This window comes from Leptodactylus fuscus, chromosome 7 (genome assembly GCF_031893055.1).
Source record: "Leptodactylus fuscus isolate aLepFus1 chromosome 7, aLepFus1.hap2, whole genome shotgun sequence".
NCBI classification, from domain to species: domain Eukaryota; kingdom Metazoa; phylum Chordata; class Amphibia; order Anura; family Leptodactylidae; genus Leptodactylus; species Leptodactylus fuscus.
Window position 1 is genome coordinate 60,583,745 of NC_134271.1, and position 17,294 is coordinate 60,601,038.

A 17,294-nucleotide genomic window follows, 5' to 3' on the forward strand; every position below is an offset into this window, starting at 1 on the left:
CTTTCTACTGTAATAGCTTCCAATCAGACTGCAATCTTAATAATGATCATGACTTTTTATCTTTTACTGCTGCTGGTTCCTCTGACTTTTTGCGTACCCCAAACATCGCTGACAGCTTCAGTACGAGCATGTCCACAATTTCTTTTTCTTCATATGGCTAAAGAATGGAAGAAGGGATATAAAATAAAAGAATGTAAGAGACTTTGGATAATCTTAAGATCAAAACAAGCTCAAACCTGTGAATGTCAATTCAGCATTTTTTTTTTTTTTACAGAAAATGTACCACTCTTCATTCTGTGCTATTCCCCCTTCCTTTTTTTACCTATTCCCTAAAGTACAATCTTTCTAATTTCTTTTGAACATGATCAGATTATTCTGTCTGCTGTATAGTAGCAGTGCTGGAGTAATGTAGCTCACCTCCCATTCACTTGAATGGGAGCTGAGTTGCGGTAATAAGCCTACTACACAACTGACTGAGCTGTCGTCTTAAAGGGGTTGTCTGGCACTGTAAAATTGATTATCTGTGGCCTTTTCACATCTTACCAACCATAGCACCATTTATTGTATAGTGGTTTTTAGTATTGCAGCTCATCACCATTCCTTTGAATAGGACTGAGCTGTAGCATGGACATGTGACCAGTGGATGTGATGTCACAGCCTGATAGCAGGAAGTAGAGCTCATTATTATAGTCCTAGAAAACACCCTTCAGTTTCTGCCCATTGTATAGTTCAGGCACCTGGCAGCAGCTGATTGGTTGGAAGTCCCAGACTCTCACTACTCAAATATTAAGGGCCTGTTCTGAGGATAGGCCTAACATTTTACATGCTTACTACTTCTTTAAAGAGAACCATACGGCTTCTTTTCAAAGGCCCTTCCCCCAAACCTCCATTAGTTTTGCCCTCCGGTATATCTATAATGCTAGTCTGCTGCACCAATCTGCAGAAAAATAACTTTTGTATGTAAACTAGCTCTGCACCATCCTGAACTGACAGACCCAATGGAAGAGGTCAGGTTTGGCCCTCTCTTGTGACATCCCTTCAGCTCTGCTAGCATGATCATAACTGGTAGAGCAAGGTTGAGGGGATGTCAGTCACTGTGTGAGGGGAACTGGACTTTTCTGTTGGGTCTCTACCCCATATGACTCGAAATACCTAATTTACATAGAGTTATATTTTGGATGGACTGGTATTATAAAGACACCTGGGGCAACACAAGAAGCACTCTGAGGTACTTGGAGGATGAAAGGATCAGAGAGGTTCCCGTTAACATGGATTGCAAACAAAGACGTCTTGGTGCCACTTTTCTTACAGGGATTCTTCGTTTATGTGTCACTTTGCTTCCTATGAAAATATGGATGTGTCTGCTTAAGGTCCTATCCATTGACAGTCAGCTTGCTTAGTTTTGCCTTGTAGCCACAATTTGCATTGGTAGAAATCATCCCCCCCAAAAAAAAACAAAAAAAAAAAACACAAACATTCTACTTTGTTCTTACTGTTGGATTTTTGCGCTCCCTGGAGAATACATTTAGTAAAGCGGACAAGAAGATGTTGACAATTATAAATACGAGAAAGATGACGCAGGTAAAGATGAGTAAAGAGCCCAGGATGGGGTCAAAATTGATAACCTGCAAACACAAGCAGAAACAGAAAGTCACAAGCTCTATAATAGAAAAGGTATGTTGAAGGGGACTAAAAATATTAGGGTTGGACCTCCATAAATCCAATATCCGTAGCATAGACCATCAATATTAATCAGAGATAGGGAGGATATAGCATAACTGAGGTCCTGGGGTTCTCCAACAGATAACCCCCAACCACTAGGGAGATAGGAATCAAAGGGGAAAGAAAATACATCTGCTAAAATTTACCTTTTAATACTACGAGATAATAGAGGTGTGTGTGTGTATAAGTACAGTATACATATTGAGTATATAAAGGCCTAATTACTGCCCATATGTTCACAGGGTCACAGTGCGACACCTTACCAGGGACATTTAATGACAGGCTTCCCACTTTCTGTGAATTCTCTAATACAAGACAGCAATTGGGCCTTTTTTATTATACACAACTCTGTTAATTTTTATTTTTTTATTTTTTTTTAAATGTAGATTGTGAGCCCCACATAGAGCTCACAATGTACATTTTTCCCTATCAGTATGTCTTTTTGGAATATGGGATGGAAATCCATGCAAACACGGGGAGAACATACAAACTCCTTGCAGATGGTTTTATACCCTTGGTGGGATTTGAACACCAGGACTCCAGCGCTGCAAGGCTGCAGTGCTAACCACTGAGCCACCGTGTGGCCCCTTCAACTCTGTTAAAATTTAATATTAAAAGTTTCATTTTAGAAGCCATATTTTTATCTTGTGACTCTGCGAAGGATAGGTCCACAATATTATAGTTCCAGAAAACCCTTGTTTAGAGTACTATGTAAACTGCTTGCTATGGATATATGTAGATGTAGTAGTAGTGGTGGTAGTAGTAGCATGTGGGTGAAGATGACTAATATCATCCCTCTTGCTTGCTCAGCATCTGTACCCCAGTTGCCAGTCATGCTGCTGCTGCATAAGCACATTGCTAGGATGTCCCTAGGTCATGTTAGAAGTCAGGGAGCAAACCATCAAGACTAGTCATCAGACTACTACATTCAGCCCAAGCGCAGCCAGGCTGAATGTAGGTTGGACTGATGGCAGTCTGTGCTCCCTTTTCCATCAATGGGAGTGCTGGAGATTGCAGAGCGCTTTACTTCAGTTATCTCCGGCGTTTCTATTAAAGTAAATAGGAGAGCCCACCAACATCTGTCTTGCCAAATGTAGCCATGCTATGCTCAAGTTAGATTATACTGGTGGGTCTTAGGCACTGTATTCACTTTCTGAAGCAATATTAGACATTCACCAAGCCTTGGTTTTGTGAATAAAGTCTTACAGGGGAGAAAACATGCATAATCACTCCACAATATATGGAAGCCCTAAGAGGTGCAGGATCAACCTACAGAATGCTATGGGCTCCCTAATTTGGATTTGTAAAACCACTATGTGCATGAGACCTCAGACCACCTTCACACTAGTGTAAATGTTTCAAAAGTATTTTATAGGTATATTTCTGCATAATGGATGGATTATGTGACTATACAAATATAGTGAAAATATTTCTTACCTCGTTATAATTAAAAATTCCAATTAAAAGGCTGATAATGGTCACTGCAGAGTCAAAAAACGTTTTGTAACTGTCAATAGCCCAGCCAAAAAGTAAGTTGCACTAAAAAGCAAAAAGAAAATTATAGTCACCTAAAGGGATTATGCAATAAATTATTGATTGGAAGGGTCTGACCACTGTGACCCCCCTACTGATAATGAACAGGGGTATTTAAACCCACAGCCAGACAAACCCACTCGTGGATGGAGATGCTTCCCTGCTCCCATTCACTTCAATGGGTAGCCGAGTGGTGCAGCAGTAGAGCTATGGAAAGGCAAGTACTAACATCATAGATGTGGTCTTTCGACTACATTCAGTAAGGGAAATATGGGCAAAAGTTTTACTAATATAGTATACTAATAGCTGTTAGTATGCTATTAATGTCTTAGTCTAAAAATGCACCAGTTTATGGCTGAACGATAAATCTATGGTCCATTTATGGTGATAAATAAATAAAACTTTAGACTTAAAGACACTAAAACCACTGACAGGTCCCTGTGGTCCAAATATCCTTGTTGTAAAGACATCACCCAGCTCCTGTACTGCCATCACTGGTGCAGTTTATCAGTGAAGCTGAAGGAGTACACTCCGAGTTCAATGCACATCACTGCAGAAATCTACCTTTGTATTCCTCAAAGAAGTGAAACGATGCAGATAATCGTACTTTTCTGGATCTATAAATAAGACTGCAAGGACGTCAGAAACAGACCTGATTTCCCAGATTTGCTTACAGACCTCTCCGTCACTCCTCTGAAGTCAGTGTCCAATAACTGTCTGTAGACAAATCTGGAAGATCAAACCCATCACTGTTGTAGTATGATTTACATATTCACAAAAAGATTATCTTTGTGGCCATAAACGTATGCTATTGCTCCTATTAAGGGTACCTACATGTCACTATTATTGGTTTGAAAGGCATTTTGGACATGACAGACCCCCTCTAAACTGCACCAGATTTCTAAAACTATCTAATGCTGAATACGAAATCTGGCACCTATTTAGACTGTCTAATCGTACTTTACATCATCTATTGGCTTGGTCTCTGATACAAAAATGGTCAAAGTCTTAGTGTATGGTGTATGGGCATGCCCCTGATTCATTAAGAGCCTGGGGCCAGTTGGGGCCTTTATTAAGACTGGTGTACGATATGCCAGTTTTATTAAATCTGACCCAAAGCGTAATATAAAAATTCACCCTCAAAATCCGCTTTGAAAATAAGGTGCTTTTTTGTTTGAATTATGCCTTAAATGGGGGTGGTGGGACTCATATATGACCACTTCTCTATTCCTGTGGGTAAATGTCATCCTCTTTAACATTCCTTTTAAATGTTGTGCTTGCTAGACAGCATCCAAAATCATTTTTGGAGATTGTCTAGTAACTGTCACCAGTGCGGAAACCTACCGTGTTCCACAGGGTATAGTCAGATGCTTGATACTCACAGTAATGGAGTAAGCCAGGAGGAGGATGAGGATAGTGAGTAGGAAGCCACTGATTTCTTGCCAAGCCTTCTGCAGGGTCATGGTTATCAGGTGCAGATTTGGATTCAAGTTGAGAAGGCGCCACAGTTTGATAGTTAATAGTGAAACGAGGAAGGCAATACCATAACTGTAAACGCTGTCTATGGTGGCCGTGTCATAGAAGCTGGCAAATCTAAAGGGAAAGACAAATCACGACTGAGCTGACATAACCACAGGCAGTATTCACTGAAGAAGATCATATATGAATGAAATACATCATGTGCCAGCTCAAGGATTAACCAGAGGATTCGAGGTAACTGGATGCTCACATGTAGGAATTTGATGCTCGATTTGAGATGGAATCTGCCTCAAATTCATTTCAACAAGGGCTAGTTCACATGGGTCTAGTGACTGGGTATTTTGGTCCTGATTCTGACATGGGAAGCCGCGTCAGAATAGGACCAAAATGCGCCTGCCACGGCTTCCGACTGTCGCTGCTTCCCGCTCCGGAGTAGGCCCAAATGAATGGGGGGGGCGGTGGAGCGGAATAACAGCATCGCTTCTGCCGCTGCTGGCTTCATGCAGGGCAGGAGCATAGCGATGTTGCAGGCATCTGTGCCGGCGTCTACACTCCCCGGCATCCGCCTCTCTATTGCAGCAGATGCCGGGTCTGTATTCACATATGCAAAGCCAAGCGGCGAGATGCCGCTGGCCCTGCGTGCACGCTCATAGACCAGTCTAGCCTTCACAATGCGAATACAGACCCGGCATCCGCTGTAATAGAGAGAGGCGGATTCCAGGTCTGTATTCGCATTGTGAAGGCTAGACTGGTCTATGAGCGTGCACGCAGGGCCAGCGGCATGTCGCCGCTGGCTTTGCATATGTAACCCCGCCCACCAATGACGCAACAAAGCCGGAAGAAAGAAGAATTTACAGCAACGAAGACTGGTGAGTATGCGACGTGGGAATACCCCTTTAAGGCAGACAGGGTCGGACTGGCCCACCGGGGAATCCCCCGGTGGGCCCCGACTTAAAGTTTTCATTTTACCAATGCATATGCATTGGTCGGGGCCCGATTGGGATGGCCAGGGGCCCCCAACCGGGTACCTGGCCAATGCATCTGTCTCCACACACAGGGGCCCCCATTAGCTGATGCTGAAGCTGTACACATCTTCACTTCTTCAGCATCAGATAATGGCCACTTCCTTCACTTACCTGCAGCTGCTATGCTGCTCTCCTGTGAGGTCTCCCCTGCTGCCCGCACGCACTTCCTCTCTTCCCCTCCCCCCTCCTCCTCACACGGAGTTCTCTTACATCGCAGCGTGTGGGGAAGACAGGAGTAGTCTGCTGAGTTTACTACTGCTGGAATAGGCGAGTAAATTCTTTTGGTAAAATCTGTATGTTTAATATGTATATATGTGTACGTTTGTGTAAAGTATGTGACTTGTATACTGTGTGAGTTCTGTATGTTTGTATACAGGTATGTGTGAGTATATACAGTATGCTATAATAATGTGTATGTATATATGTGTGTGTATATATAGTATTCATACAAGTACATATATATGACATATATATTCATATATGGTATATGAATGTATATAAATGTATATGTGCTATAGTATTGTATATATGTGAGTATATATGGTATATGTATAAGGCCTGGTTCACATCTGCGTTCCGAACGGATTATCAAACGCATTAGCAAGCGGTGTGCAGTGAAAGTATGCGGACTATAATAGGGTCCGTGTGCTTTCCGTGCGGTGTCCGCACGAGTCATGTGGACAGGAAAGTAGATTGTGAAGTACTTTTCTGTCCGCATGTTCTATGCGGACACTGCACGGAAAGCACATTGACCCCATTATAGTCTATGTGTGCTTTCACTGCATACCACTTGCTAATGCGTTTGGTAGTCTGTTTGGGAGGGTCCCCATGCGGACTCCCCGAATGGATTACTGAACGCAGATGTGAACCAGGCCTGACTGTGTAGGTATATAGTGAGTGCAATCCCATCCACACATTGCAGAAAAACATACATGGCGGACACAGTGCAATTTCCAAAACTGTTGTGGTTTTGGAAATCGCAGCATGTCACTTATATCTGCAGAAACACCTGCAGTTTCCCTATAGGTATAAGTCCAAGTTCACACGGGGTTTTATGCTCCGGAACCTGAGGCGGAGGCTGCCTCAGGTTCCGGACCAAAAAACAGGTAGCCTTGACTGAATGCTGGTGCACTGCACCGGCATCCAGTCACGCACTCCGCTCCAGATTAGGCACAATAAATGGGCCTAGATGGGATGAGGGAGTGTCTTCAGGCCGAATCGTGAGGCGAAATGACCTGAAGAATGAACATCTCGCTTCTTTTTCTGGGAGCTGGAACAAACCGGCTCTCGGGAAAAAAAAACTGACCGACTCCCATTGATTTCAATGGGAGCCGTCTTTTTGGTCAGGACTTTGAGGCGGATACGGCCTCAAAATCCTGACCACAAAACCCCATGTGAACTTACCCTAATTAAAGGAAACAAAGTCTTCAGAGGAAACCTCTGTGGAGTTTCTGCAATAAGCGCTGCAGGAAAAACTGATGTGTTGCTGCTGGGGTTTTTCCGGCAGCGCTTTTTGCTTTGTCTTGCTACATGGGGCTTTAGTCTAAGGTTGAGTTCACACGGAGTTATTTGGTCCGGAATCCACCTCAAAATCAGCCTCCAAATAAGCCTCCCAATAGAACCAAATTCCTGACCAGAAAACTCTGTGTGAACTCAGCCTTATAGTATGATGCTCAGTATATTGAGATATTAAGGATGAGGCCCATAGAGGTATTGTGCGTGAGTAGCATGGCTCCCAACATGTTATAACCTTTAACCACCCTGTCTCGGTACCGCTGATCTGCAGGGTCCTGGCGGTGGGCCCCTAGAAACAATTCCACTGGTGGGCCCTAGACATCCCAGTCCGACCCTGAAGGCGGATTCTGTCTGAGAATTCCAATTGAAATAATTAGGAGGTGGAAAATACACCTTTTCCTGGATTTGTCAAAATTTGAATCCTTCCTCACAATATGATTTTTGTCCCAATAGGGGCCGCGAGCCAGCGTTCATCTTATCAATGGTTCAGCACAGTGTCATACACCAATGCAGATGTATTAAAGGCAACACATTTTACTGCAGGTAAATCTATTACATTGATTACATTAAGTCAGAATTTACATGATGCATATAAAATTACATATTACAGATGAATCTGTAAAGGAAATGTATAAAGTGTATCCTCACCGTGTACGATTGGCATGATAACGATCTACATCCCGTTGGCGCAGATATGCACGTTTCCAGTACAGAGCTGTGTTGGAACAGCAAATACCAATGATGCCTAAATCTAGCAGGTTTCTTGTCTGGCGAAAATAGGAGACTTTCTGTTGTTTTAGTCGGATTACCTGTAGAGATGAAAATGATAAGAAGAACCCCCTTGTAGAATGCTTATATGTGGACTGTAGTATCATGGGGTAAGTAGTGGCATACCTAGACGCAGGCTTTGTAATTGATAAAGAGAAACAGGTGGGAAAGGGTGTAACACATACCCATAGGGCGCCATAAGAAAACTTGTAATGGGTATCCCCTATCATGGCCACCTTAAACAGTAAGTTCAGGACTAGAAAATAGTTTGCTTATTTTGGCCTACTTTACATGCATTGCGATTTTACTGTACAGATAATAAACACAGTGATGTCACAGTACAGGAATAAGGTACACAGTGATGTCAATGTACAGGGATAATGACCACTATGATACCATAGCAGAGGAATAATGCACACACACACATCACTGGGACATCACCACGTAAGTATAAAGGATTAGAATGATGTCACATGTAGCCATTATGATGTCCTTGTAAAGTAATGGAGGAGCAATCATTTTTCCACTTCTCTTTCCATCATCCATAGTTATCACTAATTGTGTCCTAGGTCTCAGTGGAAATGGAGCCTCTTAGGGCCACATAGTAGCTGCTATGCCTATGCTAATAGGAAGGGGCACAACAGCGAACTACTTTTCCAGTGGTCAACACTAGGGTGAGCTCATTACATTTATTTAACTTTTTTTTTTTTTTTTTTAAACTAGCGAACTGGTAGCTGTATAAATCCAAATCTAATGAGCAATCCTAGTGGTGGCTTTAGATATCCTGAGTATTGAGATGACTGAGTAAAAGGAGGCAGGAAACGTGCAATACAAAACAATGGTATATATTACTTTAGGGGGAGATCAAAATTTTCTAGGGGGCCCTATGAGCTTTGTGTTTACACCTTTCAACACAAGTAAGAACTGCTTAGTTGTCACTGACTGAAAAAAAAGTAGCTAAAATATTCTGATGTTGCTTTATTCTCACCTGAACTACAACGATGTACAAAAAGATCACCATAAACATAATCTCACAAACAGACTTTACTGTTGTGTTTTCTTCTGTTGACTGATACAGTTGCATAACTTGCAGTTCACTTGAAGAGCTTAAAATTCCTGAATGAGAAGTGGACCAAGAAAAGAACGTATGGAAAACAGGAAAAAAAACAAAAAAACACTTATTACGTATTATGCAGCATTCACACTAGCGCTGCTGTCTGCCCAGGGGTTTCTGTCCTAATCCCTGGAGAAACTGGATACTGGACGACTTGCCAGCAGTCAGTTTCAAAACCCATTTTTTTAAAGCATGTCCGAAAACGGTTTCCAGGCGGAGAGGCGGCATATGGACACCGGCACTTTGCTTTAAAAACCCATTCAAATGAATAGGTTTTAAAACTGACCGCTGACAATCCGTCCCCTGTCCAGTTTCTCCAGGGATTAGGATGGAAACCCCTGGGTGGACAGTGGCGGTAGTGTGAACACCCCCTCAACAGTGGAAGAACAAAACAGGTGAATGTGACTTCTTACCCACATCTATATATTCAATATTCAGAAATATTTGAACAATGACACAATCTTCATGAACTGGGCTCTGCATCCCACCTCATTGGATTTGAAATGAAACAACTGAGATGCAAATGAAGTTTATACTTTCAGGTTTATAGCAAAGGGTTAAACAAAATATCCTTTGAGCCATTTACAAAGCCTCCTCATATCAGGAGCTCGGAAGTAATTGGACAAATTAACATTACCATAAATAAAATGTTAATTTTCAATACTTTGTAGAGAATTGTTTACATGCACTGACTGCCTGATGTCTGGCACCCAGGGACATCCCCAAATGCTGAGTTTAAATACTGATCCACCTACTTCCTTGAGAGTGTTCTTCACTTAGGTGTATGTTGTGAAGGGGTTTTTCTTTATCATGGAAAGGATTCTGCGATTATCCATCACTGTTGTCTTCCATGGAAGTCCAGGCCTTTTTGAGTTCCTGAGCTCACAAGTGCATTGTTTTCTTTTACCAGAATAAACCAAATTATTGATTTGGCCACTCCTAACATTTCTGCTATCTCTCTAATGGGTTTCTTCTCATTTTCAGCCTAATGATGGTCTGTTTCACCTCCATTAATAGCTCCTTTGACTACAAGTTGTGCTTTCACAGCAACAGCTTCCAAATGCAAATGCCACACCTGGAATAAACTCTAGACCTGTTACCTGCTTAAATGATCATGGATTATCAAGGGAATAACCCATGGAGCCCATTAAATAGTTTTTGATATAATTGTCCAATTACTTTTGGTCCCTTGAAATTGAGGAAGCGACATATTACAGAGGTGTAACTCCTAAACCCTTCCTCCTATTAGGATGTAAATACCCTCAAATTAAAGCTGAGAGTCTACACGTTATGCCCATATTGATTATATAACTGTATCTGGAATAGGTTTTGGTAATCAGCTAAAGTGCCAAAATGGTCACTGTTCAATTATTTCTGGACTTAACTGTACATGTCCATATTATATTATGATCAGTCATGACACCACCTAAGTAGCAATGGACTCTAAAGTCCCCTAATCGTTGATATTGTGGTATCTGTCACCAAGATGTTAGCTTGGTCCGTTAAGTTGCATGGTCTGAAACCACTGCTGAGCAATTTCTGGAGAGTGACAGGGCACATTATCCTGCTGATAGAGGCCAATGCCATTATAGATTATGGTTGCAATGAAGGGCTCTACTTGGCCTTCAATTATGTTTAGGTGGGTGGTACACATCAAAGTATTTTCCATATGATTTCTAGGACCTAAAATTTGCCAGAAGAATGTTGGGAACACAATGCCTTCATAGGCTTACCTTATTTCCATAGTGCATCATGGTTCCATCTCTCATGTGGTGTACTGCCTGTTTTGACAGTAACTTTTTCAGCAATTTACGCTAAAGTAGCTATTCTCTGGGATCAGACCGAGCGGTGAGTCTTTGCACCCCCATGTATCAATGAACCTTGGGGGTCCATGATACTGTCGGTAGCTTACATGATGTTCTTCCATGTACCAGTTTTGGTAGATACTAAGCACTACATAGCAGAGACATCCCACAAGACCTGCTTTGACAAAGTCATCTAATCATCACGATATGGAATGACCTGTTTAGCTGAACCAGGCAGGATAAAGTCACTGTGGAGCCAGACAGAAGATACCTCTTTTTTTTTCGCATTAGATTTTTTCTGAAAGGCTTCAGTGTTTCACAGTAAAACATACACAGTTTGTAACTTGGGACCCTCTACGTATTTCATGCTACTCAAGCCTCTTGGCAGACTCACTGTTTCACATTAAAACATATATATTTTGTAACGTGGGAGCCTCTGTGTATTTTACTCTGCCTAAATCTCCTGACAGACACCGTGATAGTACTTAAGGGTTAAATGGAGCCTATCATAATGATATGTGTATGATAGTGGTGTATGATAGACACCATGATAGTACTTAAGGGATAAAATGAGAGCCGAGGCAGGAGTTGTGATGGGGCGCATTTCCTAATTCAGTGATCTAAAGAAGAAAAAAGTAGCAGGGAAAAAGACTAGACTGTGACATAGGGTCTAGAGAGACCCGACTGCACACTAGGTGCATCTCAGATTGCTGAGGCGGCAGTCTGATGACAAGCAAGTACTGTGCATGGTTCCCATTAAAGGGGGTTTCCAGGCTTATTAATTGATCATAAGTATTGTTCAAAGCTTGGCATTCCCTGTGATCAGCTGTATTTGGTATCACAGTTCAGTCCATTCCGAATAGGAAGTCACTGATAAATGTGATGTCACATGACCTTTGAAGGGTAGGTGGTGCTCAAGCATTGCTACTGCCACTTCAACCGGCAGAGCTGGAAGGGTCCAACCCCTGCTGATCTCCAATTGATGAGGATTGGTAATCAATGAACAAGGTCTGGAAAACCTAGTAATTAGAACAGGTCCATACAAGATACTTGCTAGCAATTTTACAGTTGCCTCGGCAATCTGTCAGATTTCTCCTTGTCCAGTGTCAGACTAGGTGAAGGGGTATGTTTGGAAATCCCTTTATCACAGTGTGCCCATGACATTTGTAGTTAATTAATAGAGATTAATGTTATTGCCTATTGTAGGTGCCAATGGGGTTTCAATTAGACAGCTATATACACAAGCCCTACCCATCACAGTGCTCTCCAGGATGAGTGTAATAAGACAGAAGAGATTTACATTGGCATTGTATACATTGAACTCCACAAAAAAAACTTTGGTGTAGCTGTCCAGCCATTGTGTTGTTTCCATTTCGGTAATCGCACTGCAGAAGAGATATAATAAAGTTACCGGTTGGTTAAACCTTAGTTACTTGTGTACATCCTACACAGGCAGCCTCCCACATCATACCTGTCTGCAGAACTCATGTTTAATCCCAGTTCTGTGACATAACCCCCTCCATGGTAGTATTCCATCTCTGTCCATATTTGATGATCTCCCAGTTCATCTACCGTACGGTACATCCACATGTCAGGAGAAACCTCACTGCTTAGTAATGTGCTCCACTCAGGGCCATAGTTTTTTGTATCCTCTACATGGTACAGGTCCTGCTGCCCTCCACTGTTAAATATTCTCCGCAGCTGACGGATGCGAGGGCTGCCCAGGAGGAAGCAGTTTCCATCAGTGATAAACCCTGATAAAAGGTCATAGAAAATAAATAGGTTCATGAACTTCTTGTATATTACAAAGTAGTATGCCTGCAGGAGAAAGAATCCTGCACAGCCAATGCAATGGCCCTTTGGGAAATGTAGTTCAGTTCAGCTAAGGCTTCATTGTTAAGCAGCACCTGCTGGAGTACAGTTCCTAAATGGTGGTGGATGTCAGAGGTCGAACAAGAACCAATGAATGTCCTCAATGTACTGAACACTTACTTGGTGTACTGATACACTGCCTGCCTGCCCACATGTTTTTTTGGGGACTCTGTTACTACATACCCATCCATCCTTCACTTGCCCAACTCACCCACTTACTCTCCCACCTGATCCCAAGCTATGCAGTACTCCAGATATGGCCACTGATATTGGTCATGTGATCAATCTCACCTATCAGCGTCTATATTGGGACTTTAGCTTGATAGTGCAAATATTGTTGAAAGGTCACAAATCTCCCTAGAGGTCTTCAAACGATACCCAGGGGGTCGGGAACTCCAGTTTTGAAAAACCGCCACTATCTGATTCAAGTGACCGACTTACCTTGGTAATCTGTGTACAGGTTTGGTAGCAACGTGCTGCGTGACCAGCTGTAAAAATCTGGTATAGACTGAATATTTTTAATTGTTGAGAAGCTTTTGTCAATGGCCATGTACAGGTTATACTCATTTGGACCTTTGTCAGCATACACCATGACCATAGTGGTAACCAGAAATATCAAGTGCACTAGCGAAAAGAAAAAAAAACAGAAAAAGCTCAAAAGATTAATACTAAAATCATTTCACAAGACATACAAGGATACACACGGTTTATAAGTAACAGCTTTTAGGCGAACTTCCCTAATATTTTTTGGCTAGTAAAGTCCCTATTAAGGCAATTTAGTAGACAATTATCAGGAATGAACACTTAGGGTAAGTTCACACAGGGTTTTTTGGTCAGGATTTTGAGGCCTCAAAATCCTGACTATAAAGACAGCTCCCACTGAAATCAATTCCGGTCAGTTCTTTTTCCCGGGAGCCGTTTGTTCTGGCGACATGCTCATTCTTTCAGGCGGATTCGCCTCGCAACATCCGCCTGAAGACACTCCCTCCTGACTAGGCCCATTCATTTGGAGTGCACTGCACCAGCATCCAGTCGCAGCTACCTGTATTTTGGTCCAGAACTTGAGGCGGCTTTTGCCTCAGGTTCCGGACCAAAAAACTCTGTGTGAACTTACCCTTATACAAGTTCTTATTCCTAATAATCAGTCTACGGACAGTAACACATGGGGTACCTACATCCAGAATATAATTACAGTCATGCAATTGTACTGTTACCACACAGCCTAAAATTCATCAATCTTTTATTAAGACTGTTGATATATACAGGTCCGGAGTGTGTCACCACCCAGAGGCGTAAATTTAAGCTCATTGACCTCAATGCAAAATCTATTCCAAGGTCCTCACTTATTATATGCTATCTATCTATCTATCTATCTATCTATCTATCTATCTATCTATCTATCTATCTATCTATCTGTCTATCTATCTATAATACTGATGTTTCAGGAACCTACACCCTAACAGTTACCATCCATACTCTTATACCACCCTCAATTGTAGTGAAATGTATTTTTTTCAAAAAAAAAAAAAAAAAAAAAAAAGGGCTTAAAACCCAATCTCAACAGTGGTTAGATTGATCGATCATATGGCATAAGAGACCTTTGTCTGAGGTTTCATGTACACCACTGTGTGCACCGTCAGTGTGCTAGCTAGCACACCGACCCTCTCATTTCTATGGCCGCATGCACATGATCGTGTATTTTCACATTTATGAGGTTGTGAGCCCAGGCCAAAACTCAGGACAGGTACTATTCCTGTGTCTTAGGGTCCATTCAAAAAACGCATCAAAAAACATGGCGCGTTTTTTTACACATGTAAAAAATGTCATTGAAGTCAATGATTATTGAGCGGCGGTCCTGCCGGCGGTCAGTTCACCTACCGCTGACTTTGCTACACAGCAGTGTTTTAGTACTGTCCAGTTGTGAGGACGTTGCTAATAGATGAATCTCTTTTCTTAGAGATGAAAGGGGTAGGATCAGTGTAAATAGTTAATGGTGCGGTGCTCACTCACTGACAATTTGAACAGGAACCTGGCCAGTGGTACCTCCCCTCTCTGTTGGCGTGGCGTTAGGCCAGTAACCTCGGAGGGGTGGGGGAATCATCCACTGAGCCCCACGAATAGAGGTTCTGTTCTTATCAATGTCTGCTGAGTTCTAGCGCACATCTTATGTTGTTATAGGGAGGTAGTAAGGAATAGGTTGTAGGGTATGCACCTGCAATAGGGCCTCACTCCTTTACAACACCTTTTGCTGTAAAGTTGGTTTATGGTGTGAGACATGTTTTTATACTTTCTTTTTCATGTTTTTAATGGCAACTTAATAAAAGTGAAGTTTTATCATTTATAACATTCCTTTGGTGGATTGGTCAACCCCTTTCTGTGAATCTTGTTAAGAGGAATATATCACATCAAACAAGCAGAGAAATTGAAGTCAATGGGAGTATTTTTTACACGTGTATTTTGCCAAAATGAGCGCGCGTTTACACCATGTGAATGGACCCTTAGTCATGATGTAAGCATTTTTCAGGATTACTGGACTGATGGATACATTTCAAAGTTATATATGATTTTAACTACAATTTTTGTTTTAGTGCTGATCTATTTTATTTGGATGTGTTGACTACTTTCCGATCCCTGGATCTGGGTTTACCTGTTTGTTCATGCACCTTCATTCAGAGTCCTGGACTTCTGATCTGGACACTGTTGGTGAATAGAGATGAGCGAGTACTGTTCGGATCAGCCGATCCGAACAGCACGCTCGCATAGAAATGAATGGACGTAGCCGGCACGCGGGGGGTTAAGCGGCCGGCCGCCGTCAAAGCAGAAGTACCAGGTGCATCCATTCATTTCTATGGAGCGTGCTGTTCGGATCGGCTGATCCGAACAGTACTCGCTCATCTCTATTGGTGAACTGTATATCTTTTTGCTTTGTGGGTTTTTTTTTCAACTATTCCTGACTGTGTTGTGGCCCATGTTCACTGACATTGGTGAAAGTAGCCATGGAGGTACAAGCAACACACGGATGTCATCCATGTGCGGTCTGTGCCATTTAACCATGGCCAACTACATGCAACCAGTCATGTGCACTGCAAGAAAGGACACCTTGTTTTATAGTTCATGTAGCTACATTTGATACACACAAATGGAACTTAAATCTGTCTTGTAATTTTGGATACTTTGCCATATGGACTTGGTTGCTAGAGATACACTGGCTAGTAACTGCCATATCTTAAATGGTGTTTAGGCAGAAACCCTAGTCTGTCTTAGATTACTTTAGCCTTTACCTCAAAGTTGATTTGCTATTGAATTTGTTTCTAACAAGAAGTAAAAAAAAATCTGCAGAAAATCCAATTATTTTCAGTACCAACAATGTCATGGATCAGTTTGTAAAGCTTCATCTCCATTGATCTCTGCTTCTTCAGACTGGTAGTGCTCTTGTTAGATGGCGCCAGATACACTGGGTTGGATGGGTCCCTGAAGCCTGAGAGCTCCCAGTCCGCGCGGCTTACTGTGAATACACAATAGTGGTGGCAAAATTCATATGATAATAATTCTAATATTAAAGGTATTTGCTACCTAATCATTTATGACAAATGGACATGTATCTAATACCCCTATCCTATTACTGTACACTGCCATGTTATACAGAACTGGTTAGCATTAGTAGCTGACACTTTCTCAATGGACGCAGCAAAACATATGAAATAAAAGACTGTTCATCTGTCCGCCAAAACAGATAAGCTAAATTTTGTACTAACCTAGCAAGTCAAGAATCCCATATAGCTGCTGTTCCTCAGCGGCATCTTCAATATTGCTTCTCTTCAGGATACGGTACATGAAGATAGTCTGTGCAAAAACCTGTGATAGTGACCCACGACAAAAAGTGACAGCGTCAGAGGACTAAGTAACCCACATTGCGGAAACGTAGCTTTATTGTTGCAGATTTTGCGGCGTTTTTTGAGCCAAATCCAGGAGTGGATTGAGCAGAAGGGAGAAGTATAAGAACGTCCCTTATATTTCCCATTCCTTTTGTAGTCATTCTTGGCTTTGGCTCAAAAAAAAATCGCAGCAAAGAAAGCTGTGTTTCCGCAAAATGGGGCCTTAGCCTAAAGGGGTTATATTTAAATTTGTTGACAAATAAAAGTTAAACATTTTTGCATATATAAGTAAGTAAAATTTTGCAGGGTTTTAAAGGTTTTTCCTATTTCTCCCATTTAAATGGTGACAGTTTGTTGTCTTCAAAGGTGGCCAACGGATACGAACTTGAATGCAGGAACTTTCTATAGTCTGACATCTGTCAGAAACTCAGCTATGACTTCCTTATAGTAAAGATATATTCTGGAACTCTCCATTAAGGCAAGGTGGCCAGGTGAAAATGTCTTTGAATTTTTCTTTACTGTATTTTCGGAGGGAGTTCCTCTCCAAGCACCTCAACCCATAACACCAAGTGCCGCAACATGAATA

General features: G+C 41.9%; 1 protein-coding gene across 1 annotated transcript in view; it reads right to left on the reverse strand.

Annotated features, from left to right (window-relative positions):
• Window positions 1–2: 2 nt before the first annotated feature.
• PKD1L3 (polycystin 1 like 3, transient receptor potential channel interacting) overlaps window positions 3–17,294 on the reverse strand; it is a 47,229-nt gene continuing 29,937 nt past the window's right edge. Inside the window, exons 22-32 of the mRNA XM_075283402.1 lie at window positions 16,589–16,688; window positions 16,195–16,338; window positions 13,275–13,457; window positions 12,433–12,715; window positions 12,213–12,346; window positions 9,031–9,158; window positions 7,923–8,083; window positions 4,638–4,848; window positions 3,160–3,261; window positions 1,494–1,625; window positions 3–157 (exon numbers count right to left, since the gene is read on the reverse strand). Coding sequence (XP_075139503.1) covers window positions 47–157; window positions 1,494–1,625; window positions 3,160–3,261; window positions 4,638–4,848; window positions 7,923–8,083; window positions 9,031–9,158; window positions 12,213–12,346; window positions 12,433–12,715; window positions 13,275–13,457; window positions 16,195–16,338; window positions 16,589–16,688 — 1,689 coding nt within the window. The 3' untranslated portion in view covers window positions 3–46. The remainder of the gene's footprint in view (window positions 158–1,493; window positions 1,626–3,159; window positions 3,262–4,637; window positions 4,849–7,922; window positions 8,084–9,030; window positions 9,159–12,212; window positions 12,347–12,432; window positions 12,716–13,274; window positions 13,458–16,194; window positions 16,339–16,588; window positions 16,689–17,294) is intronic.